At 51.9% G+C, this 27758-nt stretch overlaps 1 protein-coding gene across 1 annotated transcript in view; it reads left to right on the top strand.

Annotated features, from left to right (window-relative positions):
• Bcr (BCR activator of RhoGEF and GTPase) overlaps positions 1-27758 on the top strand; it is a 117587-nt gene that overhangs the window by 63137 nt on the left and 26692 nt on the right. The window contains exons 2-10 of the mRNA XM_050139908.1: positions 1814-1995; positions 8396-8500; positions 8814-8999; positions 11919-12026; positions 13368-13428; positions 16886-16938; positions 18853-18993; positions 25809-25930; positions 26692-26923. Coding sequence (XP_049995865.1) covers positions 1814-1995; positions 8396-8500; positions 8814-8999; positions 11919-12026; positions 13368-13428; positions 16886-16938; positions 18853-18993; positions 25809-25930; positions 26692-26923 — 1190 coding nt within the window. The remainder of the gene's footprint in view (positions 1-1813; positions 1996-8395; positions 8501-8813; positions 9000-11918; positions 12027-13367; positions 13429-16885; positions 16939-18852; positions 18994-25808; positions 25931-26691; positions 26924-27758) is intronic.

Here is a 27758-nt window from a genome sequence, read left to right as displayed (position 1 = left end):
GGCCTGCTATCCTATGGTCTCAGGCTAGAACTTACTGTGAACATGGCAACCATGGATAGCTGATGTCACAGCATCCTGTGTCTCTAAACGGTGTACCCCACTGCCTGTCAGCATCACCCAGGAGCTTTGAAATGCAGCCAGGCCCAGCACCCTGATCCCTACCCCTGACCCCCACTTAAGTTTTGTGATAAGATCACTTTTGTATCTCTGACTGCCCTGGAACTCCTGTGTAGATCAGGCTAGCCTCAGACCTACAGAGATCCACTTTCCTCTGCCTCCCAGTGTTGGAGTTAAAGGTGCATGCAACCATACCGGGCTTAACACCCTCATTCTTATAGAGGCTTCCCAGAGGACTAGCCAGGTAACTGGGGTCATGACCAGCTTGGCTGTCTGGTCTGGTATCTGGCACTGTGCTGGTTGCCATGCTAACCCACCACAGGCCCCAACCGTCCGCATAAAGTTGTTTTGCAAAGGGTAGGCCACATTTTGCCTCTGTGTGTATGTTCACTGGAAGGTCTTGGCAAAAGGTTACTATTATAAATAGTATCATGGGGCAGGGTGGGGCCGGGGGCAGTCCAGGATCATGATTGAGCTTTTCCTGGGTTTGCCAACAATTAGTACAGAGGACTGTGGTCTTTTTTGCCCATTGCATCCCCCATAGGTAGGCGTATAGGGACCATACAAGGGTATCCTTGCATTTGGGGTTCTTCTAGCCAGGTCCCCTCCCCATATGATAAGCCCCTGTCTGTCTTCTCATCGTCCTCAACAGAACACTTCTATGACCTAATTTCCTCCACACCCAGAAACCCTTAAGTTTCCTGGGGATGCCACCTGGGTATAGTGCAGCGTTAGCTCCGGTTTGGCATCATCTTCCTGGAGATGGTACTGGGTCCCACAGGTTAAGGACTCAGCCCTATAATACCAGCTCCCCCTCACTCCACCATCTCCAAGCCCCAGGTTTCTTTTCAACCATATAAATGAGGAAAGGGAGGAGCGGCTCACAACCCATCTTTCATAACTCTCGTCGATGCAGGGATGGCTGGTGGCAGAAGATAGGGAAACAGTTTCCTAACTAGACTTTCAGTCTCTGATTAAAAATAAAACAAAAGAGGAACCACTCAGAACGAGTGAGAGGAAAGAGAGGCATGAGGCGAGTTATATGGTGGGGTGGCCTAGAGTGTTTTCCTGTGACTCGGTGGCCAAGACATTCTCCCTACCCTGCCGTTTAGGTTTCTCTAGAAGTTTCATTCTATAGGCTTGACGGATTATGCCACTGGCCTCAAATAATTGGCTCAGGCTTCAGCCCCCTTCCTTTCCCTAGAGGGCCGGGGTCATAACTGAAAGTTGCAACTCTCTAACCGCAATCTCGGTCCTCCCTTCCACTCACCCCAACAAACCAACCCCCATCCTGAGCTACCCAGTCATCTCACAAACATGAACTATAGTTGTCACTTTGGAGCGCCTAATGGTCTTAGGAGCCATGTCCTAGAAAAGTGTGTGTGTGTGTGTGTGTGTGTGTGTGTGTGTGTGTGTGTTTACCAAGATCAGATGTTACCTGTTTGTCCACTATGCCACCCATTTCCCAAGGACAGTCTTGGCTACTCTTGTATTTTCTGGATACCCCTTCTCACCCTGTGTCTTTGGCTAGTAGTAGGTCTTGAGACTGGTGGCCTTGTACCTAAAACCCCCGAGAGATGCCAATTTGCTGCGGAGATAGTGTCAGCTTGGGCCCTTGAGTGGACAGGTGAGCCGTAGACGCCCCTGAAACGGCCCTTTGGCTCTCATTAACACGGTCGCTTCTCTGTGCACACAGATTCCTCGTTCGGCACACCACCTGGGTACGGCTGTGCCGCAGACCAGGCCGAGGAGCAGCGCCGGCACCAGGATGGGCTGCCCTACATCGATGATTCGCCTTCCTCCTCTCCACACCTCAGCAGCAAAGGCAGAGGCAGCCGCGATGCTCTGGCCTCAGGAGCCCTGGAGCCCAGCAAAGCAGTGAGTCCGGGGGGTCCACCCGCCGAGAGTGTGGGGTAGATGTGAAATCCACGTGGGGCACTGAGCTCCGCTCTGGACAAGGTCATGGCTTCCATGGACAGGCCTTCTGAAAGGCAGTTCCTAGTTCAGAGACGCGTCACAAAGAGATGATGGCACCATTAGACAAACCACAGAAAACTGCTTTCTTGACATATGTCAAGTAGAGGGGTGACAGCCCTCTGCATACATTCTTCAGGGAGATCATGGATTGCTTTGTAAACTCGGAGAGGCGAGTTGCGTGGGTTCTTGATGCTAAGAATAGTCATGCCAGAGGCCGCTACCTAAGCAAGCAGGAATTGCATGGTGGCCCTAGTGGTAGTGCTCGGCTAGGCCGATGTTAGCCCTGGTCCTGTACTCAAGGAGTATTATACTAACTCGCTTTTCAACAGAGGAGGTGCTGACAGTGGTTTGGATTGACCAAGGTCTTTCCCGGTGAGTTCCCACTTAACCTTCACCAACAGTCCTAAGGGACTTGCCTTGGGTCACCTTCATGTCGCCAATGTGTAGCTGAGGTCAGTTGTTGGCTTTCTCTCGGGTCATGTGACTAGGGAGTAATGGGACATCTGAAAGATGATCTAGCCACATTTCCAAGTAGCATCCTCGGTGGGCCAGCCTTCTTCAGGAACATCACTCTGAGGGGCTTGCAGGCTGGACAGGGCAGTTTGCAGAGTGAGTCCACCCAACTGGCGCAGTGTCCTGAGCCATTCTGTGGACCTGTGGCTAGGACATTGTTGCGGGTGACTTTCTCAGTGGTGTACTGAGAGGCAGGGATGTGCTCCTCTTGCCATTGGAGCAAGGACACCACCTGTGATGACTTTAATGGTCAGTGTGACGCAGTGAGGATCATATTGGAAGAGTGTCTCAGCAGGGATTGTCTAGTTTCGGATAGCCCATGGGGGGGGGGGGCATATCAATTATGCTAAGTGATGTAGAAGGACCTGCTCACTGTGGACAGCTGGACAGCATTATTCCCTGGGTTGGTAGCCTAAGGGACTAGCCACCTTGACTTTGTGAGTGTGAGCCAAATAAGCCCTTCATCCCAGAACTTGCCCCTTTCTGGTGTGCATGTTATCAGGGCGACAATGAAGACAGCTCCATTCGCATCTTGGATTCTTCCTTCTTGGGCTGAGTGATCTCTGTTGCTCCGGAGCAGTTTCTCCTCCTCGTCTTTGGCTCTTTTGTCTTTCCAGCCCCTCTGCTTACCTTGGGTTTGGATGGTTTCTACCCTGGGTATAAGCATAGGAATGAGAACAGGCCTTGGGATCATGGCTCAGTTTCTAGAGTTCACGCCCAGCGTACACCTGACCCTGGCTTCCACCGCCAGCGTCACACTTTCCCGTATTGCTGTAATAAAGCCCAGGAAATGTGTCTTTCCTCCAAAGTTGCTTGCTCTGGGGATGACGCCTTTGTTGCAAGGTCGTTTTCTTTTTATGGGCCTGTGATTTCTAATGGTGCTGTTGCTGAACAGATTCCTCATTCTGAAACTCGAGACTGAGAAAGGAAGCCAGTGTGTGGCCTGTGCCTGCTCCTTGTTGCTTATGTCCCTGTCTAGCCATCCCTTGAGAGGAAGTTGATCTGCCTCTCTGTACCCCAAGCCCTGTCCAGTTGGTCTCTATCCTCCTACTCTCCTGATGTAGCACCCAGTTCAGGGGCTCATCCCTGTAGATTCCATGCAGAACCTTGTCTGCCTTCTCCAGCCCCCTCAAGAGTCCATAAAACACCACCCATGTTGCGTTTTTAGCAGGATGTTACACATCTGCACATACATACGGCTCTACGGTTCCCCCAAGTATTCCGCCAGAGCAGGTGGTGGGATGTGTCCTGAAGGAGGAGGGTTGACATGTCACCTAGTCTTGTTCCAGCAGCCCTCCGGTTATGTGCTTAATCTAATGCATATGACCCTAAGGGTAGCCGCCCATCTTGGTGCTGGTGGCAGGCACCGCCTTCGCTTTCTGATTTCACTTCTTAGGTTCCTTAGGGAATGTGGTGGGTTTGAAGTCAGAAGCACCCCACGCTGCTGCCTAAGGTCCTTCTACCTCCCAAGTCCTGGTTTGTTCCCTGCTGCCAGGCTCACACCTTTTGGGCTACTGAACCCCGCTTCTCAGGGGATGCCATGGCAACACATAAGCTCTGTGGAGCTTCTGGGTTTCGGGGGATCTCTGGGCGCATCCACCCCAAGGAGTTAGGTAGGTATTGTTTGTGGTTGGGGCAGAGACCTGGCACCCCTGACCCTGGGAACAACAAGGTCTTCGGTGGGTTTATTGAGACAGAGCCAGGTCTGCATGCTGGGATCTCCCCTTCTGGAGGACTAGCCTGCTGTGAAAGTCAGGCCTTCAGAGTGCTTTCAAGCTCGCCTCTGGGGCCGTAGCTAGGCTATTACTCTGACTAGAAGAGGGCCCCTGGTCCAGCTGCTATGCTGGTTTTGAACTTACAGAGCAGAGAAAGCTGCACCCTGCCTGATTGGCCAGTGGGCTCCCCTGGGAGGAGTCTTGAAAGACTTCCTAATGGACCAGCCTTCAGCTCACCTGTGGGCTTGGTAGCATTTGTCACCTGGTCACCGTGAGCCTAGTTTGTTTCTCTCTATTCTTGGTTGCATGTTTCTGAACTCCAGATAGGCATAAGGGCTTCTTGTTCCAGTTGCCCAGCTTTCTCCTAGAAGGAACCTCCCTGCCTGTAGGTGCCAGCCCGGCCCATTGTCCTCGTCTTCTTCCGTGCCCCATTCCCTTTTGGTGAGGCAGAGTGGGCTGCTTGTGTTGCCGCCAGCACTGGTCTGATCCCCAAAAGACTGTCTGTCTAAAGTTCCTCTTCTCGTGGCCTGTCTCCGTCCACCGCAGCACCACTCCTGGGCCAGAGAGCCCCACCCTTTGGAATAAGGAAAACCGGACTTGGCGCCATCCTGCTTGCACAGTCTTTCCTCTTGGCTTTCCAAACTGCGTGGGTGGAATGAGGCACCAGGCTTCCACCAGGCACTCCCATCCATGCAGGCGGCAGCAGCTTATGCTGGGCAGAGCTGTCACTGGCCCTGCTGACCTCCCCAGGCCCCACCGTCCCCCTGGAGCTGGCAGTAGCAAGATTGTTCTCAGAGCAGGAGAGCTGGGTGTAGGGGGTGGCTGCTGCTGTCAGAAGGCCTGCCATTTCCCTGATCTCTTCCCTTGTGTGGGACAGGTGCTTTGTCTACACAGTGGGAGGCTGTGCAGAGACAAGAGAAAAGTGCTTCTCCGAGGACCTGCCGTTTGCACTGGGCTGAGACCTGGGCACCACGCCATCAAATCCTGCATATTTGGGCCCCGTGGGCAGTGATTAACGAGCTCAGCTGACAGTCCTGGATTTCTGGGACCTGCTTGTTTTCCAGCAAGAATACCGAGACTCCAAAGGGGCCCTTGGGGTTTCATAAAGATGAGGCCCAAACTAGGACCTGGCCAGGTCTTTTAGATTTGATGGTGAAAGGAATCTTAACTGAGCACTGTATGTTCCAAGCACAGGAATTTCCAAGTTCAGGCACAGCTGTGCCCTGGAGGCTCCTATCTGTGGAAGTTATTGCCTGGTGTTTGCTGAAGGGACCCATTTGGATGGGTTAGTTCCTTGGAGCAGTAGCTGCCACATTTGCATGTTCACAGCTTAGATACACACACACACACACACACACACACACGACACACTATAAAGCTGCAGTGACTGCCACCTACACACATTTGCATGTTCACAGCTTAGATATACACACACACACACACAAGCATGCACACACTATAAAGCTGCAGTGGCTGCCACCTACACACATTTGCATGTTCACAGCTTAGATCCACACATATACACACATGCATACATGCATGCACACACTATAGAGCTGCAGTGGCTGCCACCTACACACATTTGCATGTTCACAGCTTAGATCCACACATATACACACATGCATACATGCATGCACACACTATAGAGCTGCAGTGGCTGCCACCTACACACATTTGCATGTTCACAGCTTAGATCCACACATATACACACATGCATACATGCATGCACACACTATAGAGCTGCAGTGGCTGCCACCTACACACATTTGCATGTTCACAGCTTAGATCCACACATATACACACATGCATACATGCATGCACACACTATAGAGCTGCAGTGGCTGCCACCTACACACATTTGCATGTTCACAGCTTAGATCCACACATATACACACATGCATACATGCATGCACACACTATAGAGCTGCAGTGGCTGCCACCTACACACATTTGCATGTTCACAGCTTAGATCCACACATATACACACATGCATACATGCACGCACACACTATAGAGCTGCAGTGGCTGCCACCTACACACATTTGCATGTTCACAGCTTAGATACACACACATACACACACACACACACACACACACACGCACGCACACGCTATAAAGCCATAACTCAAGAAAGTTTCTTAGGAAATCAGACGGCAGTGACAATGTGATACAAAGCCCCCCAGGGATCCAGATAGGCAGTTTACATCCAGGTGACGGTGGGGCTCCCTGAGCAACGTAGGCTCCTGACCCTGGGCTCTTCTGGATGAGCCTGCAGTCAAACCCATGAAATACTTCCCTCTTACAGGACTAGGGAGCTGGACAGGACCAGCGGAGTTATTATGACACAGAGGGTCCTAATGTCCAACTGCAGAGCCCCCCAAAGGCCTGAGCTGGCCCCAAGCAGGTCCTTCCTTGAGCCCAGTCTCATCAGGGCTTATACAGACCCCAGGCAGTAAGCGCTACTATCCAGACATTTGTGGCTACCACATGTGGGAAGTAAGAGCAGGATGCAGGTCAGCATCATATTGTATAGGATTGCCCTTCAGCCCGAGACGTCAGCATTGCTGGCATTTTCCTTTAATGATTTAGGAAAGTGAGTCATGGAAGGGTCACTGCTCCCGTTCTAAGCCCAGGAGGTGGGGTAATAGGACTCTTGTGAGTTTGCTCTTGAGCTAGGAAACTGGAGGAGTGGGCGAGGCTTTTAACATCCCACTACCTTCCATGGATGTGGGGCTCCTCCCCTTACTGGCATCTCCCTCTGCCTGTAGGTGGGGTTGGTTGGCCAGGTGCCACACAGTGGTTCCATGGGCATGGCCAGCCTCTGACATCACTTGTGACTGGGGAGTGAAGCAGGGAGTGGCCAGGAAGTCCAGCGGCACTTTTTGTTGCCTTTGGCACTGCCATCACTGTTGCTTTGTGAGGCGAAAACACCACAAGCCGGGCCGCTTGAACAACAGACATGTACTGTCTCATAGGCGTTAGGGGCTGGGAGGCTGAGCTCAAGTTGTCACAGAGTTGTTTTCTTCTGAGTCCTCTCTCCTGAATCTGTGAATGGCTATGCCTAGCTACAGCTGGACCAAACGTCTTCCATGTGCGTCTGTCATATACTCCAGTTCTGATGGAATACGAGTTACACTGTGTGGCTTAGAATCCACTCTTCTGACTTCATTTCAGCTTCTTTAAATACAGTCACATCCTCAGGCCATGGGGCTCAGGACTTCAGTATAGGCATGGGGGGATGTGACACACTTCAGTCCACGTCAGCTGACGTCAGCGCGTGGTCTTCCAGGTTATGCAGCTGCACCCCTATGTCAACAGCCAACAATGTGTCCGCTCGGGCTTGCTGAAACAAAGGCATTAGAGCGGCACAGTTTTCATCTGGGAAGTTGACAAAGCTTGGGTGCTTTGCCTAGAGCCTGCTTGCAAGAGCATCCCTACAGCAAGGTTAGAGAAAGCTGAGTGAGACAAAAGTCCTGAGCCCGGGGGCGGGGGGTGGGGGTGGGGGACACTCGTCCCAGGTGACACACAGCTGCAACAGTCAAGGCCAGGAAGGGCAGCATGCTGAGGAAGGGGGGGTGCTGCTGCCTAGGAGCCTGGTTGGTCCAAGATTCAAGTGTCAGTGACAGTCAGGAAAACCCGGGTGAGGCATACCTCAGGTGAAGGGCAAGGAGCAGCAGATGTTTTTGATAGCAGGAGTCTGGATGGACAGACAGTAGGCTCTGATGTACACCAGCTCAGCCCTCCTGGAGCATCCCTTGGGCTTCCTGTGTGCTATGCTCACCTCGGGTCAGAACCTCCTTTTCCTTCCATGTGTGGAAGGCAGCCATTCCATGGTCCCAGGCACAAGGCAAGAAGGGAGGAGGTCCTACAACCTCTTAGCATCCAACTTCTCCTTTCCTAGGCTGTGGGGGCTAAGGCCATCCTTAACTGGATGGCCATCCAGATTTTAGTGACTAGTAACTACAATGGCTAAATGGATGCCAGGGCTCTTGGGCCCTTCCTCGTCCTTCTTGGTAGATTGTCTCCGGCTTGTTCTTTGTGGGGAGCTAATGTCTCTGCTTCTCTTCCTGCAGAGCGAGCTGGATTTGGAAAAGGGCTTGGAGATGAGAAAGTGGGTTCTCTCGGGAATCCTGGCCAGCGAGGAGACATACCTGAGCCACCTGGAGGCTCTGCTATTGGTGAGCACGCCCTGCTGGGATTCACCTCCCACCTCTCTCCAGACATCTGAACTTCTCTAGAAGCTGGGAGATATTGACAGAGGGCCTCTGTTGCCAGGTTTCCCCTTGCTTTTAATTTTTCCTTGGAATTTGAAAATGGTCAAGCCGGGATGTAGTTCAGTGGTAGAGCACTTGTCTGCCCGCCATGCCCAAGGTCCCTCTTGGACCTGATCATGACACCAAAGAAATAAAGTCTGTGTCGCGTAACCACCGCGAAGCATCTAGCCAGTGGTAAAACCTGTCACCTCGTCACTTCACCTGTGCCGTTCTCTAGCCCATGAAGCCTCTGAAAGCCGCTGCCACCACCTCGCAGCCGGTGCTGACCAGCCAGCAGATCGAGACCATTTTCTTCAAAGTACCTGAGCTCTATGAGATCCACAAGGAATTCTACGACGGCCTGTTCCCCCGCGTGCAGCAATGGAGCCACCAACAGCGTGTGGGTGACCTCTTCCAGAAGCTGGTGAGTGACTTGGACATGCCGGCAATTGTGATTAGGTTTGTCCCCTGGGCTTGTGCCACAAGTAGACAGTAAAAAGGAGAGCCTGGGGCTTGTCTCTTTAGTACCAAAGGGCAGGCCACTGGGAGAGAGTGGCTGAGGGACACATTGCCAACCCAGCCTGAGTCCAGTGAGTACGATGTCTTATTCTTCTTGGCTTCCTGCAGTTTTGCTTGGGGTTTCCAGTGTCCACACAGATCAGGCTGCCTTTGGCACCAAGATGGCTTTGCTGCTCAGCACGCTGGGCTCTTAGTGGAGAACAGAGTGTGGCTGGGGAAGGGATTGCACGTGAAAGCACAGTGTGGGACTTGATTACAAGTCAACTCCTGCATCTGCAGGTTCTCATCTGCAGACTGAGCTAACCAAGGGCTGAAAAACTTATGTATATACTAAACATGCACAGGCTTTTCCTTCTCATTGGTCCCTAAACAATCCAGCATAACGGCTATTTATGTAGAGATGACATTGGATTAGACCTAGAGATGATCGAAGTGTGTGTGTCTGGGTCAGTGGTACCTATCTGTACTTTCAGCTGTTTGGGAGGCTGAAGCAGTAAGATTGCTTGAGCCCAGGTATTTATGGAAACAACCTAGGCCAGCGGAGTGAATAAGCAAAGGGAGAAAGAGGGGTGTGTAACTAGGAGCCTCCATAGAGAAGCATGGACCAGGTGACAGCCACAGGCTGTGAGGAAGGTGGCTTCCTACAGAGCTGGGTCTCTGACACAAAGGGGCAGAAGGTGTGCCCAAGGGGCATGCACCATCTTACCTGCACTGAGACAGACGGCCCTGTAAGACAGGTACTGTTTTCAAAGCTATTCAGCAAGGAAAGAGGATATTTCTCATAAAAGAGTACATTTGTCTGCCATGAGGGGCCATAAAAACCAAAGGACAAGAGGTGTTAGACAACAGGACAAGAAAATTTATTATTTATTTATTATTTAATAATAAATTTAATAAAAATTTAATAATAATTTCTTGCCAGCTTTTCTTAACTTAACCTGTCTACCTTTTGTCTCTGGGGTTTCACCATTCTCTTACTTTTTTTTATTCTTATTCTGTTAGAATAATAAATATTCTGTTAGACAACAGAATAAGGGTTTCTGGAAGGCTTTTAACATCCCGTTACCTTCCATGGATGGAGTAAGGAGTTATATGGACCTCCTCCACCTTTGGTGCCTTCTCGAGAGCCCTGGACTCCTGGGTTAAAGCAGTGGGTACAGAAGTTCCGTTCCTGAGGTTCACTTTCAGTGCGTGGGGTTTTGGTTTTCCTTGACGTAGTCACCCCTACTCACTCTCTGATGGAGGATCCAGTTCTGTCCTATGTTGTATATGTGTTTGGCTAGGATGTCTCTTTAGCAACCTTGTGTCTGTCTTAGCGCCTCGAACTGACATTTTTCTGAAGGGCCCAGGCTGCTTTGAGTTTGTCAGCTATGCCTTCAGACCTTTCTGGTAAAGAATGACCACAGTAGGGACCCGTGTCCATCACAGGACATCCTGTCTAGACACTGGCCATCTCCATTTTTGCTGTTACTGTGCAGTTCCAGTTTTTGGTTACCAAAAACATCAAAATTTTTTTTTCAGAATTTCTCATACCTGAAAGATATAGGCCCCTTAGGCAAAGAGGAAAGAAAAGGAAAAGCCGTGAACGTGGTCCCCTACCAAAATTCTCCAGACTGCAAGCCACTCCTCTCCTGAGAGGCCATCATGAGCCCCAGGGCAGCTGGGAAACCCTTACCCAGTGGTCTGCAAAGAAGGAGGGGTTCAAGGCAGCAAAGGCAATGCTTTGGGTCTTACAGACAGCCTGGAATTGAAGGATGCAGCCACTTCTCTGGGGTAGTGAAAAGTGTAGGAGCTGAGCGGGGTGTCTTCCAGTCCTTCCTCCAGCACCCCATACCTTCTGTGCGAGCCCAATGGGAACACAGCCAGTTCGGGCCCAGCCTATCCAGGGGCACCTGGTTTTATCTAGCAACTGGGATTGTCATCCCTGGACGTAGGAATGCTCATATAAATGCAAATGCCCATGGGAATGACATTCCACACGGAGAAAAAGTCCAGGAACAGCAAATGCATCAGGCTTCTAGCTCCTGGGCAGCCGCTGTGGGAGGCTCAGCCCTTCCCAGCGTGACTGGCCTGTGTCCGCATGTTGCTCCGCATGTGAGCACTAGCTTTTTCCTTGCTGCCCCCAAACGATGTGAGACCCAGAGATAACCATGGTGGTGACCCCACACACACACCTCCATCTACCCATGGAAATCATGGCTTAATTTCGGGCGTGTCTGAGCAGAAGCCCAGCGAGGAAACCCTCTATTCATGTCTTCAATCACATAAAGAACAAACAAAATGTCTCTCACCTCGCGGCTGGCAGGCTTTCCACCTGCCGGGTACATAAGAGCCGGGTGCCCCTGTGGAGTCTAGGAAAGGCAGCTAGTCGTGGGAGCTCATCTTTCTGGTCAGCCAGACTGTTCCTTACCTGCCTGACAGGATCAGATATGAGCACAACACCACGGTTACCAGGGTGGCCTCCTCCATCTCACCTGCGAGGAAGCATTTATCTGCATTCTCACCTCAAGTTTAAGCCGCTCCTCGTGACACCCTTTGTTGCATTTGGGGTGGGAGGAATAAGGATCTCTGAAGGGAACCATTACCTGTCCAAGGCTGTGACTCACTTCTCAACATGTCGTTTTCGGAGAGGGAATCGTGCTCGGTGTGTGGGGAGGTGAAGCAGGTGGGAGGGAAGAGCTGATGTTCCTGCATCCCGCGTGCCGTCTCTTACCTGGGTTCTCTCCAGAGCAATGCTCACAAGCCCAATCCTCGGGGGGGGGGGGGGGGGGGGGAACACCCCTCTCCCCCCCCCGCCCCCCCCTCCCCTCCTTCCTCTCCCCAGGTGAGCCAGCTGGGTGTGTACCGAGCCTTCGTGGATAACTATGGAGTGGCCATGGAAACGGCGGAGAAGTGCTGTCAGGCCAACAGTCAGTTTGCAGAAATATCTGAGGTAATGAGGGAGCACCCTGACGCCGTGCAGGCCAGAGCGCTGCCGACTCCCACCCATGTCTTCCCACTCCCACCATGGGCTGTGGGCTGGTTGTTAGGAGAACAAAGTATACCAGATTAAAGGCTGCGTATGAACCCCAGCTCTGACTCAGAGTCGGCCGGGTCATCTCCCTCGCAGGACACCGTTGTGATTCAGCAGGAGCGGTCCTCACAGGGCCTCACAAGGCCCAGGGTCGGATTTATCTTTTCTCCATTGCTACTACCAACTGTTCGCTGTGTCCTTTCTAAAGACTAGAAATGTATTTGTTTGGAGGCTGAGAAGCCTGACCACACTGAGGTTCCTCTGTTGAGGATCTTCTCGCTAGATCATCACAGGACAGGGTGTCACATGTCAGGACAGAACAGGCAGACTAACTCACTTGAGGTGTGCCCTCATGACTTCATCCAACTACCTCTTAAAGATCCCAACTTCAAGCTCAGTGTGTCTGGTAGGGGTTTATGTTCCCAGTACACGGGCCTTTTGGGGGACACATCCCTTTGTAATAAAGCAATTCATTTGCACATTATAATGAGTATGTGTGTGCATGTCCAATCATGAGACTGGCTGAAAGTAAAACATGCTATCCGTCTGGGGGTGCCCCACCCCTCCTACCCCTACCGCGGGACTTTTCAGAATGACCAGCTCCTTGAATGCTGTTCAGCTGCCCTTAGTAAGCACTTTGTGCAGAAGTCTCCATCTCGGGGTCCCCGTCTGTAGATGACTTTGTTCCCACGGGAGCCTTGGGCAGGGGAATGGATTGTTAACTGCACTCATAGATAGCGGCCAGGGATGTGGCTTGCGGCAGCTTCACAGGGCAGGTACTCGGGACAAGGAATTTCTGACCCCTCACTGCCGGAGGTGCTGAGATTGAGAAACCTTGTCTTAAGGGAGCATCCGGGGCAGTGGTTCTCAAGCTTCCTAATGTTTTGACCCTTTAGTACATATTTCCTCATATGGTAGTGGCCCCCAATCATACAATTATTTTTGTTGCTACTTCATAACTGTAATTTTGCTACTGTTGTGAATCAAAATGTAAATTTCTGTTTTCCGATAGTCTTAGGGAACCCCTGTGAAAGGGTTGGTCTTCCTCCAAAGGGGTCTCGACCCATAGGTTGAGAACCGTTGCACTAGGGGGCACCCTTTGTCCTCGTCTTTTTCATAGGTCATTGCTCAATCCATGTCTTCATTTGGTGGCTCAGAGTGCCCCCTGATGCTTGCTGCACACAGGGCTGTCTGTGTTCAGGCTGTGGTGCCCAAGCTGCTTCTGCCATTCCGTGTGAGCATGTGCTCTTCTCTCTGCAGAACCTGAGAGCCAGGAGCAACAGAGATGCCAAGGACTCCACCACCAAGAACTCTTTGGAAAGTGAGTTCTCTCTGCAGAGGGTTCTCTTTGCCTTTGCGGTAGTGGCCACTTCCAACAGAGGGGATGTTGTTGGAAAGACACTACACCTCGTTGGGTCACCACTGTCATCTTCCTAGTTCTGGACCTCAGGTAGTGAGTGAGGAGGAACAGAGACCAGCCTGGGACAGGGTAGGGCAGAAAGGATAAGGCCACTAACCGTGACACCAGCAAAACATTGTAGGAATTAGCCAGTCTGCCAAGTTCACTGTGGGGCTGTGGGTAAAGGGCTTGCTGTCATGCCTGATGACCCTGGTCCACATGGTAAAGAAGAAAGCCAGTTCTCCAAAGTGATCCTACAAATTCCACATGCACACACACATGTCTGCTGTCCAGTGCACATGCATGCATATGCACACACAAAATTAATCTGTGTCTTTAGAAAGATAATAAAGGTCTGGAGAGATGACTCAGAGGTTAAGAGCACTGACTGTTCTTTCAGAGGTCCCGAGTTCAATTCCCAGCACCCACATGGTGGCTCACAACCATTTATAAGACCCGGTGCCCTTGGGCCAGGCACAAATCTTTAATCCCAGCACACAGAAGGCAGAGGCAGGTGAATCTCTGTGAATTCAAGGCTAGCCTGATCTACAGAGTGAGTTCCAGGACAGCCAAGGCTACAATGATAAACCCTGTCTCGAGAGAAAGAAAAAAAAAGATCTGGTGCCCTCTTCTGGCATGCAGGCAGAACACTATATACATAATAAATAAACCTTTAAAAAAATGGAAAAGATATTAAGGATCTGGAGAGATGGCTCAGCAGTTAAAAGCCCTAATTGCTCTTTCAGAAGACCCAGTTTCTGTTCCCAGCACCCACATGGCAGCTACATAGACACAGTATTTTTTTTAAAGAATCACATAATAAATATCACATATTAAAGTCTTACTGGGAAGGCCAATGAGGTGACACACACCTAATCTCAGCTTTCAGGAGGCATTTAGGAGAAGCTTACATTTGAGGCTGGCCTGGGATACATAGTAAGACCCTGTCTGACAGTAAATACACACATTGCTGTGCTGTGCCTGGTGTGGGGACATGCGGCTATAGTCTGGGATACTGAGGAGGCTGAGGAGGAGCGCAAGTCTGGGGCGAGTCTGAGCAAGTGGGAACCCATTTAAAAATATTTTTAATTTTTTCTAAAGATTTTTTTAAATTTTTGTTTTATGTGTATGTGTGTATGAGGTATGTATGAATGTATGTATATATGAGGTATGTATAAATGTATGTATGTATGTACTCCATGTGTGTGTAATACCCAGAGACCAGGAGAAGGCATTAGATGCCCTCAAACTGGAGTCAGAGGCAGGCAAGCGTGAGCTGCTGGGGAGCGAGCCCATGGCCTCTGGAAGAGCAACGAGTGCTCTTAACCACTAAGCCATCACTCCAGATCCCAAATACTAATACCAGCTATTATTTGTTGTTGTTACTAAATACTGGGTGTGTATGTCTATGTGTGGGTATGTGCACATGAGTGCGGTTTGGCCCATGGAGGCCAGAGGCAGTGGATTCCCCAGGTGCTGGAGTTGCAGGTGGTTGTGGGTGCTAGAATCTAAACTTAGATCTTCTGGAAGAGCCTTTCTCCAGTCCCCCAAAATACTTTTTTAAATGATTTTTAATTGTGTGTGTGTGTGTGTGTGTGAGAGAGAGAGAGAGAGAGAGAGAGAGAGAGAGAGAGAGAGAGAGAGAGAGTATTAGGGAAGGAGACTGTGCACACTGGATCCCCTGAAGCTGGAGTTACAGGTGACCGTGATCTTCCCAGTGTAGGTGGTGGAAACCAAACCCAGGTCCTCTGGAAGAGCAGCATGCAACTCTCTTTTTGATTTTTTTGAGGACTCTGCTGGAACTAGCTCTTATAGACCAGGCTGGCCTCGAACTCATAGAGATCCACCTGCCTCTGCCTCCCAAGTGCTGGGATTAAAGGTGCGCCACCACCGCCTGGCTAGTAGCATGCACTCAAGTGCTGCGCCATCCCTCCAACCCCCTGAAACACCTTCTAAGAATATCGTCATGTCGTCTCCACTGGTCCTAAAAGGCGATTGTATCTTCTCTTCCATTGTAGGTATCAGTCTAGTTTCTGCTGCTGCCACTGAGTAGCACCACTGAGCTCTTTATTTTATTTATTTATATTTATTTTTACTTCATCAGTCTTTGAGACAGGGTTTCACACTGTGCTCCAGACTTGCCTGGAACTCACTGCTATCCTCCTGGGCTCAGCCTCCCAGGTGAAGGGATTACTAATAAGATCCGCCACACATGGCTTAACCAAGTATACTATAAAGAATAGAGGTTTATTTGGTCCGGGGTTATAGCTTGATGGTATACACAGCCCCTGTGCTCAATCTCAAGTAACACACACAAGCACACACAACTTAATAAAAGGATGAGAAGGCTCAACGTTAAGCGGTTGCATCTAGTAAAGGCACTCTTGCCAGTTGGGGACTCTGCAGAGTCCCAAGACAACATGGGCCACCACACAGCAAGGCAAACAAGTATGCAAGAGATAGTTCAAATCAATGGCAAAGCTACTTCCTTGATCATCCATGTATAGATGAATTCATTCATGCGGGCAGAGTCTAGTCATGTTTCAAAGCAAAAGTGCACCGACTATCAGTAACAGAGAACAAGGCAAGGGCATCATCACATAAAGTACCTGTGTGGAATGCAGGTGGGTAGGCAGGCAAGGGTTGAGCCCTGGAACATGTGTTTAACCTCTGCCTGTACTAATCAAAAAGTTGTAAGTTGCTTCTTGCTTGAATTGCTGGGCTGGTGTGAACAGTTCGGCTGATGTGAACAGGAAGGGTTAGGCTGGTGTGAACAGGAGTAGTAATGAACAGTGGATATAGTTCTTTTTCCCAGAACTCTCCCCCTAGCCCTTCTGAGCCCCAGTTTCCCTGTCTACCCTATCTATGAAACGGAGACAGCAGTGTGTGTCCAGTAGCAGTCATGGAAGTTATGTAAAGAAGTGTACCTGGCATGTTAGGAAGACTTAAGAGTCTGTGCTCATGTCTACGATGCTCATCGCTGTGTGGGAGAAGCAAAGATGGCCAGGTCTGGCCCTGGTGTCCCCAGATGTGTTCCCATCCCAGAGCAGCCACCAGATGCAGAGTTCTGTTTGGCTTCTGCCCATCCCAGATCCAAGCCATGGACTTTCAGAGCCACATCCTGGCCCTCACCATCCTCCTAGACAGTCCAAGGCAGCCATGCATCCATACCGAGCCTTTCCAGTGGCCCAGGCCTGAGCAGCAGCCCTGAACTCCAAGCTGGTAGTATGGCAGACAGATCCCAAGTTTGCCCTCATGGCCCTGCAGAGGGGAGGTGGGACTTCTCTTCCATCTTCTTGGCCTTGCAGCACCAGTGGGCAGGTAAGCGTTTTGTCTTCCCCAGGTGTGATCATATGTCCCCCCGTGTGTCTCTCCACAGATCTGCTCTATAAGCCTGTGGACCGGGTGACAAGGAGCACACTAGTCCTACACGTGAGTCGCATCATAGAGCATGACAGCTGCCTCCCCAAGGTGGCCCGGGTCCTCTCCTTGTCCTCAAGCCAGCTGAAGAAGGCCTTTTCACCCGAGTCTCCCTTGGGTTCACTGTCTGGAGGTGGATGCTGGTCTTTTGCCCTCCTCCTCACCTGTGTCCAGCCGTTTCATTACCATACAGAATTATTGAGGATGCAGGACCTCCCTGGAGCTTGCTGGGAAACAGGTGCCCCCACTGGGACAGACAGGGAAGGAGCATCCTACCTAACCCACGTGGGCAGAGGTCGTGGGAACACTGTGTGGCAGTGAAGTGTGTGAGCTGAGGTTCCATGGACAACAGGCACGGTTGGGACGGTAGGCTGGTGACCCACTGCCCGGATGCTTTCCTACACTGAGAAGCAAAACCAGAAAATAGAAGCAACTCTGGTCTTGCTGCCCAGGGAAACCTTGTTCATAGCATGCGTGCTTACAAATTCCAGGCACATATTTTGCTTATTGAGCCACCGATTCACAAGAATTCCGTGACGCTTTTCTTCTCTTCTTCCCCTCCCACTAATGAGTCCCCCACTAGAGGGCTTGTTGATTATGAACTAACATGTGTGAACGTCTTTTTTAATTACTTAGAAGACGCCATGCTTTGAGTGTTCACACCACTTTTTCCCCTTTATGCATTTTATGTATACGGGTACTTTGCCTGCATGTACATCTGTACACCAGAAGAGGGCATCAGACTCTTGTGAGCTGCCATGTGGGTGTTGAGAATTGAACTCAGGACCTTCAGAAGAGCAGCGAGTACTCTTAAACACTGAACCATCTCTCCATCCCCTACTTTTTTTCCTTTTAATAGTGTATATGGAGGTGTATATGGAGATTATTATTTCATTTTGGTCCAGGCAGCTTTGCCTCATTTTTTTAGCTTTTTTTTTTTTTTGAGGAGGTAGGATGCTCTATAGCCTAAGCTGAACCTGAACTCGTGGTTCTTCTGCCTCAACTTCCCAAATCCTGGGATCACATGCGCTACCATACTCGGATTTATTATTCTTTGTCATGCTCTGGTTGTTTGGGGGGGGGGGATGAGGCTGGAGAGATGGCTCAGCAGTTAAGACTGTGTACTGCTCTCCCAGGGGACCTTAAGTTTGATTCTCGGTACCCACATCAGGGGACTTACAATCACCTTCAACTCCAGTTCCAGGGGGATGATGCCTCTGAGCTCCGAGGGCAGGAGCTATCAGGGTGACAGATCTTGAAGCAGCCAGTCACATCCCCAATCAAGAGCAGAGATAGGATGAATGTGTGCACTGTGCACAGCTGGCTTTCTCTACTCTTACACATTCATAATGCCCTGACTAGGGAATGGCGCCCTCCACAGTGGACAGGTCTCCCACTTAAGCAAATATACTCAAGATAATTCCCCACAGGTATGCCTGCCTCCAAGCCATCCTGCTCTAGACAGTTCCTCGTTAAGGCTGTCTTTCTAGATGATTCTAGGATTGTGAAATAGTAACTGTTCGGAGTTTCTGGCCAGGTAGCCCATCCATTTGACTCTCTGAGATGCTGCCATCTGCCTGTGGCTGTGATTGGTTCAGATCTCAGGCCTGTGTGTAGTAAAGCATCCTGGTGAAGAACACCAGAGCCCCTAGGAATGGTGGGAGCGAGGGGTGGACCTACTCCCTAGCTTCTCTTTGTAGTTGGGATTAGGAGTTGAAAGGGTTTTGTTTCTGTGAATCAGGGAGCTGCTCGCCATGGGCAAGGAACAAATTGCCCTTGTGGTATATAAATTATTAATACCCATGTCTGGGCTTTGGGAGCAGTGGGCCTGCAGCTCTGAATTGCACCCAGTGTGCGTGTATGGTTTCACACAGCGTTCTGTGCTGATGCTATTCTGACTAACTCTGGTCTTCCTGCCTGGGCCAGGACTTGCTAAAGCATACTCCGTCCAGCCATCCTGACCATTCCCTGCTGCAGGACGCCCTCCGCATCTCACAGAACTTCCTGTCCAGCATCAATGAGGAGATCACACCCCGGCGGCAGTCCATGACCGTGAAGAAAGGAGAGGTGAGCATGGCTGAGCGTGGCACCCTCAATCTCAGGCACAGAGGCTGAGCACGGCACCCTCGATCTCAGGCACAGAGAGTCACTTGCTGGTCCTTAGCAGATGGCTCTGCACAGCACAGGATGCATATGGCCCTTGGGGAATCCATACTGCCGGGTACAGCAGGACATCAGGGTAAAGTCAAAGGGGTGATCCTGTGCCCAGGGAAGGATCCACAGTTTTGGGGGACATGATCTGGCTAAGGAAGTTGATATCTGCAGCACAGAGCTCCCCTTCTCCCTGTGCTGGCCACGGATGGAGATTCTGTTTCTGTGAGTCATCAATAAGCAGCCTGTGCTCCTGACCGCCTCTGACTGGTGAGGACAGTGGAGGGGCCAGGGCCAGGAGCTGGAATCTAACATCCTGTGTCAGAAGGGATGTTAGAGTTGGGGAAGCTGCCCTGTCGTCTCTGGAGTCTTGTGCCCAGACGGGAGCTGTCAGACCCACGCAGGTCATGTTAAGGTCATACCCCTGACCGCAGCTGCCTCTGAGAACCACTTCTTCCTCCTCTGGCTCATGTGCCAGGTGCCTGGGGACATTTCTTTCCTTCTTCAATACAGTGACAGGCAGGCTGCTCTTGGCTTTCATCCTCCATGTCTCTTTCTGGGAAGAGCTGTCCTACATGTTGAGTTGAAAGTACTTAGCCACGGTCTAATTGGGCTTAATTGCGAATGAGGCGCCTGGTCATATCTCTCTTGGTGGGCCTGACCCAGGAGGAGCTGGGGAAGAGGAAGGAGCTGTCCTTCAGGCTCTGGAATAAAGCCAACTCGGACTCCATCCCAGTATCCCAAGAGCTGCCCCTAAGCATCCCGGTACCCATAGCTTCTCCCTTATAGGCCCGTTCTTTGTCTCTACAGTAGGGTAGGGACATAACTCACCTCCCTGGGCCCCTGGGCCTCAAAGGGATGAAATTTATGGGAAAAGCAGTAAATGGCAGCACCCTGGCCCTGTGTGTCCACTTTTCTGTTGTTAACTCCGTTGAAGGCAGAAGCGGTGGGGCCCTAGCTTTACTAGCTGGTAACCCCTGGGGAAAGATACTGAGTGGAGCAGTTTCCCACCTAGGCAGGTGTTCAGTATCTGGCACCTAGGGAAACTAGGAAGCAGGTCTTCTCTACAGTGACACTGGGCCTTGCTATGGTTCTCACGTGAGGCCGTTGGATAAGAGCGGAGCCTGTGCTCCCCTCAGCAGCCCACTGTATTCGACCTGGTGTCGGATCTGTGCCCGCCAAGATCGCATGTATTGATTGGATACCTGCTGAGATCACCCATCCCACATGGTGTTTCTGTCCTCTCTTATGCCAACTGTTCCTTTATGACCTGAGAAGCAAACTTTGAACCCCTTTTCCCTTGGCCCTGAATATGGGACCAATTCTACCCCTCTTCCCAGCCCACTGCTTAGGATTCCTTAACAGAAATAGTCCGTGTGTTCAGGTCAGCTGCCTTAGGGACTGAGGACTGAGGTGTCACCCGGAAGCTAGCAGCTAAGTCCCTACTCCCGCGTCTGTCTGCAGGTCTGTAGTGTTTAGGGCAGAGTGCTTTAAGGAGGCCGGAGGCTCCCTGTGGAGGAGTCTGCTGATGCTGCTGATGCTGCTCGTAGAGTCTGCAGGTTTGCAGTCCTGACTTACCCGCGTCATCCAGCACTATCCATCAGTGCCTCGGGGCTTACTAAGCCAGGATGCCTGTTCTTGTGCCCCCTGGTCCCCAGACGTGTCGGGTCCTCATTGTCCTCCCCAGGGTCCTTCCACCCACACAGTGCTTGATGCTGCAGGAAAGGTACTAGAAGGGCAAGCTCCCAACCCCACGCTGGTCCTCGCCCACTGCTTGGGCCCCCTCCCCCTTGAGCATCTGTGCTCTCTAAGGACAGTGACCCCTCCACTGGGCCACGGTGGAGCTGAAAGTTTTGTCATCTCACATACTGATACTATGAAACCGAGTGGTGACATGGAGATGCCTTCTGTGCTGAAGATGCTGATGGGCACCCTTGGTGTTGCTAGCCAGGAAAGAACCCATAAGCATCCCAGCAGGATGAGTCGGGGCACTGTGGAGAGTCGCACGTGTGAGCCGTGGGCAGCACCTGATGTCTAGCGTGTGTCCGCTCTGATCTCTTCACGCTTTTCAGCCAAGTCCCCTGGCTCCAGAGCTGGCCCTTTTTTGGAAGCGTCTGGGCAGCGTTAGAGGTGGTTTCCAAACTGAGCAGCGGCCAGCGGCTGCCCTGGCCGGCCAGAATTCTTACCAGAGCACACCAGGAACTAGCAGGAGCGGGAGCTGCCCAGCATGAGGAGGGAGGGCTTGGGATCTCAGCTTTTTGGATCAGAAGATCCTGCAAACGCATTTTCCTTCCAGGCCCTCGGCCTGTGAGCTGGTGGGTGGGTGTGCACTTGTTTAGCTGAATTAGCTTCACAGTTAGATAACTAAGTCCCTGCTGCTGGATCATTTCCTCCGAGCGGTGGTGGCCTGTCTGCTCTGAGCTCTGCACTGTGTGCTGCTCGGGCTTGCAAGAGTAGCTGATGATTCCAGTTCTCTGCTGGGGCTTCTAGAGGCCGTGGAGGAGGCAGGCAGTGGCTTCTGAAGGCACTGTAAGAAGGGACAGAGCTAATGAAGGCTACGAGGCAGCGGGGCTCAGAGCACACTAGGCTTTCCTGCCGACGATTAAAAGGAGTTGGGGGCGAAGGGTATACCTCACCTGTAGAGTACTTGCCTATCATGCTTGGAACCCGCTGCTCCATTGCATGTGTGCGTGTGTGTGTGTGTGTGTGTGTGTGTGTATGCTCATGTGTGCGCACACACGTGGATAATTGATGAATTATCCACTGGAAACATCAAACCCATTTGCAAGAGGCATTGCGAGGGTGGGGAACATCAGCACTGAGCACCTGCTAAGTAGTGCTTGCTTGCTGCCATGACGAGGGTGGACATGGACCGCAGAGCCCACAGCCCGAGCAGCAGGCCCAGAGCTCAGAGTGTAGTGTGCTATAGAATATATATGCAGGGGCCTGGATTCAGTCCTGAGTACCCACAAGAGCCCTGTAGCCCCTGAGAGGCTTTGTGGGTATGTTGATTCATTTAATCCTCAAGAAAAAAATGCCACTAAACAGGTAATTTTTTTTTTGTCCCTGTCTGTAACACTGGCATGGAACCCAGGGCCTTGTACAAGCTAGGAAAACATTTTGTCCCTGAGCTGTGGTTCAGCCCCAACCCTACCCTACGTCTAAGTTTTAAAGTCACCGAGATAGAAAGAAAGTAAACAAGCTAGGGTGTAAACATTAAAACCATAACAACGTGCTTCTAAATTTGGTCTTCCCAAAGGAGGCCCCGGACGGGCTGGTTCCCAAGCCATGCCAGGAGACAGGCAGTGAAAGTGGAGGGGATCCTGGTCTGTTTGTGTCGGTTTCTCAAGAAGGCAGTGGTGTCCTTTCCAGCTGATATTTCCTACCTGCATGTAGAGGAACACCCAGAGAGTGCCTCCCCCCAAAACCATACACACATCTTCCTCCACTGCTTTGCCCTACAACCTGGGGACGCAGAAACCTGCATAGGGGCTCCTGCCAGCACACAGGACGTGTACACCAGCCACACACGGGAACGTACATCTCTCCCCATCTCCTCTTGGACACAACTCTTGCCATTTCCACAAACAGCCTTCTCTGAGCTACAGACTCCTTGGACCTGGGTCCAGCAAGGTCCTGGGCTGTCTGTCCTTCAGCTCTGTCTTGGGGCGGGGGGTGGGGTGGGGCATGCACTGGGTGAGGCTTTGAGTGGATACTTCTTCCCGAGCGCCTGACCTCATTTAATTTTTTGCACACTGTTGCTAGCGGAGGTGGCTCAGCCTTGACCTTGTCTGTGTGCCTGGAGAATGGGGGCAGGTGGGATGGGGAGCCAGTGCTGGGCGCCCTGTGCTCCCGGGCCTGTAACCAGACTGATGAGTACTTCTGAGTGAGGTGTCCCCTGGGCAGCCGGAAGCCTTGAGAGTCTGAACTCACTAAGGCCATGTGAGCTGGCCCAGCCAGACCAGACTGGCCAGAGTCTGCACAGGAGCCAGGATTCCAGGAAGGGAATGGGGGAGGCAGCAGGAGTTGAATTTGCAATGAAGGCTTCTTAGCTAATGGTCAGAGGGACAAGGTTACTGTTAGGGCTCCCTTCTCTGCCTCACCCCAGTATTTCCTTATCATAGAGTCCTCCCTGTGTTATCTGTCTTGGACCTGTCCCTCCCCACCCTGTAGAGCTTCTAGCTAGGCTCCCAGTAGAGTTGAACCCAGGCCTGAGCTATGGAGGAAGCATCTGCCCAGAAGCCTAGGGATCTTAACTGTAAAGCAGGAGGAGACTGCCAGCCTGAGACACTTGCCTCTAGGCCTGGGACAGTCCTGGGCCCGCCCGCCCTCTTCCCACCGCAGTCTTCACCCACCGGGCTCTCCTCTCTGGTTCTCTGATCCCAGGCCTCCCTTCCTGGATGGGCTGTTGTTATGTTTGGGGCCCCACCTGTTGTCCCAAGGCTTGGGCGCCCTCCGCCCTGGCAGTTGACTGTTCTGTTTGGCGGGGGACTGCCCATGCCCTGGGATTCAGAAGCCAGGATCTCATGGTGCTTTGCACAAGGACAACTCGGATGGGTGTCCCCGTCAGTGACTTTTACACACCCCTGAAACCGCTCTCACAGAATGGGGACCAGGGGTGGTGGGGCCAGCTGGGAAGTGTTGAAGTCATAGTCTCTTCCCTCCCCTCCTCCTCCCCCCACCCGTGACAACGCTGGAGAGGGGTTAAGTAACTGTTGTGATATCAAAAGTGCTTGCCAGGACCAGGCTAAATCTGCCTCTTGGAACCTCTTAAGCCTGCATGACATTTGAAGAGCATTCGGTGTCAGGGGACGCTTGCCTGAACACTACAGACCCCACAGCTTCTAGGCTGAGCTTAGGGCGCCCTCTGCTGGTTTGAAAGAAGTTCAGTTATTTGGAAAGAGAAAAGACTGCCACCTGGTGGTCTGCGATCCTGCTTCTGCGTCCTTATTGAGGAAGCATTCATTGCAGACTTGGGTGTCCCAGAACACTTCCTTATCCCCGCCACAGACCTAGCAATATATATCCGTCTCTATAATCTACTCTCCATCTCCCACCAACATTTCCTCAGATGTATGCACCATTGGGCTAGGGAGGTGGCTCGTCTGTTAAAGCCTAGGCTCACGGCCCCAAAGACAAATGTCTGTGTACTGTTTCTTGTCTTCTGCCCTGTGGAGGTGTGTGTGAGAGTCCTGGTCTTAGCATGTTGACACCAGCCTATATAAAATAATTCGCTGCTCCACACCAGCAATCAGCTGACCGTCATGAGCTGAGTGCCTGTGATGGTAGCGTGTGACCCTCCGTGCCAGGGGATGTCAGGGGACATGTCCAGGCTGCACCCTGCAGAGCGTGGGAATAGAGCTTATGGAGGTGGAGACTACAGGCACAGGGAAGCAGGCCCTGTACAGCCCCAGTCCACTGGATGAGAGGAGGGAGCATCCTGCTTCTTGGGGGGTTGGGGATCAACTACACCTCAGGCTGGGGAAGACAGTGGTTTTTGGTTTGGTTTGGTTTTTTGGTTTTGGGGGTCTTTTTTTTTTTTTTGGTTTGGTTTTGTTTTTTTTGAGACAGGACTTCTCTGGTTCTCCTGGAATTCCCTTTATAGACCAGGCTGGCCTTGAATTCACAGAGATCCACCTGCCTCTACCTCCCGAGTGCTGGGATTGAAGGCGTGTGACACCACTGCCCAGCAACAGTAAAATCTGTTGTATACATCTGACCTGCAGGTCCTCCCCGGACAGTGTGGAGAGCGGGTGCCCCTCCAGAAAGCCTTCCTGAAGCCGGGTGCGCCCCCCCCCCCAGGCCAATGAGTAGACATCCCCTGTGCTTGCGGTGCTGCCTTGGGGTGGCCTTCCCGGGGCCATTTTCTCATGTCTGAATTGGGCTTGGGGTGGCTCACAGTAACAGAGCCTCACCCTATCTCTGTCCTCTGCATGACATACCATCTAACCCACATGAGGTGGCTGGCACTGTCTGAACAAGTTAATAACTTGTCTTATTGTGCCTGCTTAGCAACTTGTTGGGTTGCACAGGAGAGGTGACTGCCCTTGGCTTGTTGATGGACTGTTGAGTTACAGAAGGCTTGGGACCTGCTGGGAGACTCTCTTCACAGTCCTTCCCGTGTTCTAGTCCCCGCCCACCCGCGGCACACATCCTCTTCTCTCTGTTGGCCTTGTTCTTAGTCATTAGTGTCCGGGGAAGGGTTGGAGGTAGGGTGCAGACGTAGGTCCACAGCTTCCTGAAGCCTTCGGCATGAAACCCAGCCCATATTCCCAGCCCTGCTTCTTCTCGAAGAACTCCTGGGCCCATCTTCTTCCTGCTGATTGGCTGCCCAGTCAGCCGCTGGAATATGGTGCCCGTGCCTGGGAACAGTCACCCAACAGGAGCATCCGTCTGTGTGGCTGACCTCAGGCCAGCTCCTCAGAAAGGCACCAGTCACCCCAAACTGATGTCCACCTCTGCCCCATTCTCTGGTGTTCCTCTCTGGGCGAGCATCTAGGCGGGACTCAGAATAATTGGCAGAACAAGAGAGATGCTGGCAGCCCCATCTCTTAGCAGGCAAATAAGATAACTAGAACGTGTTAAAAATAAACACAGCAGGAGTACAAATTCCAAAGGAGAGCACTTTCTAGACGGTCTCCTCCTTGCTCTTGCTGAGACAGAGGCCCTGTGCCCCATCTCCCTTCCACACCCATCGCCTGACCTGCCCCCTGTACACACTGTGCCCACAGCACCGGCAGCTGCTGAAGGACAGCTTCATGGTGGAGCTGGTGGAGGGGGCCCGCAAGCTGCGCCACATCTTCCTATTCACCGACCTGCTCCTCTGCACCAAGCTGAAGAAGCAAAGTGGAGGGTGAGTGACCTTGGCCCTGGCCCTCACTGCAAGGCTTTGGTGGCTGGGTTTCTGACAGACATGAATAACAATGTAGCCAGACCCCCCACTCTTTACATTGTTTCTATTTGGATGTGATGCCAGGCTCAAAGTCAGGGATGTCACCAACCATCTGGAGGGGTCATAAGGCAGGGCAGGGCTTGTCTTTGCGTCCTGTAATGAAAGGCAGGAAAGTCTCATCATAAACCATCAGAAAAGCGTCGAGGGCTGCAGGGCTGGGCCAGAAACCCTCCCCTGTCAGCAAATGGTCCCTCGGGGGTAGCTGTCCTTCCGTCTTCCCATGCTGTAATGTTTTACACGCATCACCACTGCCACCAGCAAACTGCCCAACGTACACATACACACACGCCAGCAGCCCCAGAGATTTGCCCAGGTTGGAATGGAGTCAGGAGGTCATGTTAGAACAACCTAGACACAATGGGGTCTCCTTACACATATCTGCTGACGTGGGAATGAACTCACTCACTCCACGCAGAAGGGGAGCCTCCGCTCCTGTCTGTCAGTGAAGTGATGCTAACAGGTATACCGCGGCCTCTCAACCTCTGCACCTTTGTACTGCAGTCCCGTCCCGTCAGTGCCTGCTGCCAACCTCAGCCAGCCTGTCATGGGAAACGTGCAGTTTTCAGTCAGCTGAAGGGCCCAGCTGTAGACCTAGGGCTCTCTGCTTCTCAAAAGCAAAGGGAAGTGCAGTCTGTTAACGTTCTCGTCCCTCTCCACCCCAGCAAAACCCAGCAGTATGACTGCAAATGGTACATTCCGCTCACGGACCTCAGCTTCCAGATGGTGGATGAACTGGAGGCCGTGCCCAACATCCCTCTGGTGCCAGATGAGGAACTGGATGCCCTGAAGATCAAAATCTCCCAGATCAAGAGCGACATCCAACGGGAGAAGGTGCGACCGATTTTGGAGAGTTCGTGCCAGGTTCCGTGGAGCCTGAGTACACAGCAGGCCCTTGTGTGCAGGCCAAGCAGGGGCTCTCTCTGTCTTGGCCAGGCATCTGTCCCTCCATAGCTGGTCCGCAGGATCTGCGGGGACCCTTGAGAGTTCTCGGCTCCTGTGCATCGGATCATAGCTGGACTCTGGTTGTTTTGAGAGCCTCCAACTAAATTTGAGTTCTCCTACCGAAGTCCCTAGCAACTGAGCCCCAATGGGAGATGAGGCATCCGGCAGGCGTGTTCACGGAGTGTCTATTATAGGATGCTTACCCCGTCTGTCAAACTGCTCAGTGTCCAATTACCTGACTAGTGACCCTTGCAGAGAAGGTTCGTGTTCACTCACAGATCCCCTGTGGCTCTTCTCTGACGTGGTCCCTGGAATGTTGAGAGCCCAGCCTTGTACCTACCTCTTAACTATGTTTTTCTCATCCTCTCCACTACCCCGTCCTTGCATTCCAGGAAGATCAGGCCTAGGGAAGCTCCTGATTCTTCTTATGGAGGTTGTGAATTTAACCTCCTACCACATAGGAAACAAGCCAGGAGATTAGTACTCAACGGTCCTGGGCTAGAGAGGCACCCAAGGATGGGAGGACCGTTTTCCCACCACCCCCAAGTCACACCAAGTAGAAATGAAGTCAGGCAGAGAAAGAGTGCATCCAGGGGACAACTAAGAGACAAGGTCTTGGTGGGTTGTCCATGCTAGTATCCTGGGCCTGAGCAGTCCTCTCACCCCACCTTCCATATTTAGAGCTACTGCTAGCTGATGCTCAGGCGGCATCCGTGTGGTATTGTGGCTGGGAGACGTGCTTAATCATGGCGCGGGGGGGGGGGGGGGGGGGGGGGGGGGGGGGGGG

This window comes from Alexandromys fortis, unplaced genomic scaffold (genome assembly GCF_014885135.2).
Source record: "Alexandromys fortis isolate MF-2015 unplaced genomic scaffold, M_Fortis_MF-2015_v1.1 scaffold_9, whole genome shotgun sequence".
In the NCBI taxonomy this organism is placed as follows: domain Eukaryota; kingdom Metazoa; phylum Chordata; class Mammalia; order Rodentia; family Cricetidae; genus Alexandromys; species Alexandromys fortis.
This window is presented reverse-complemented; position numbering and strand designations above follow the sequence as displayed.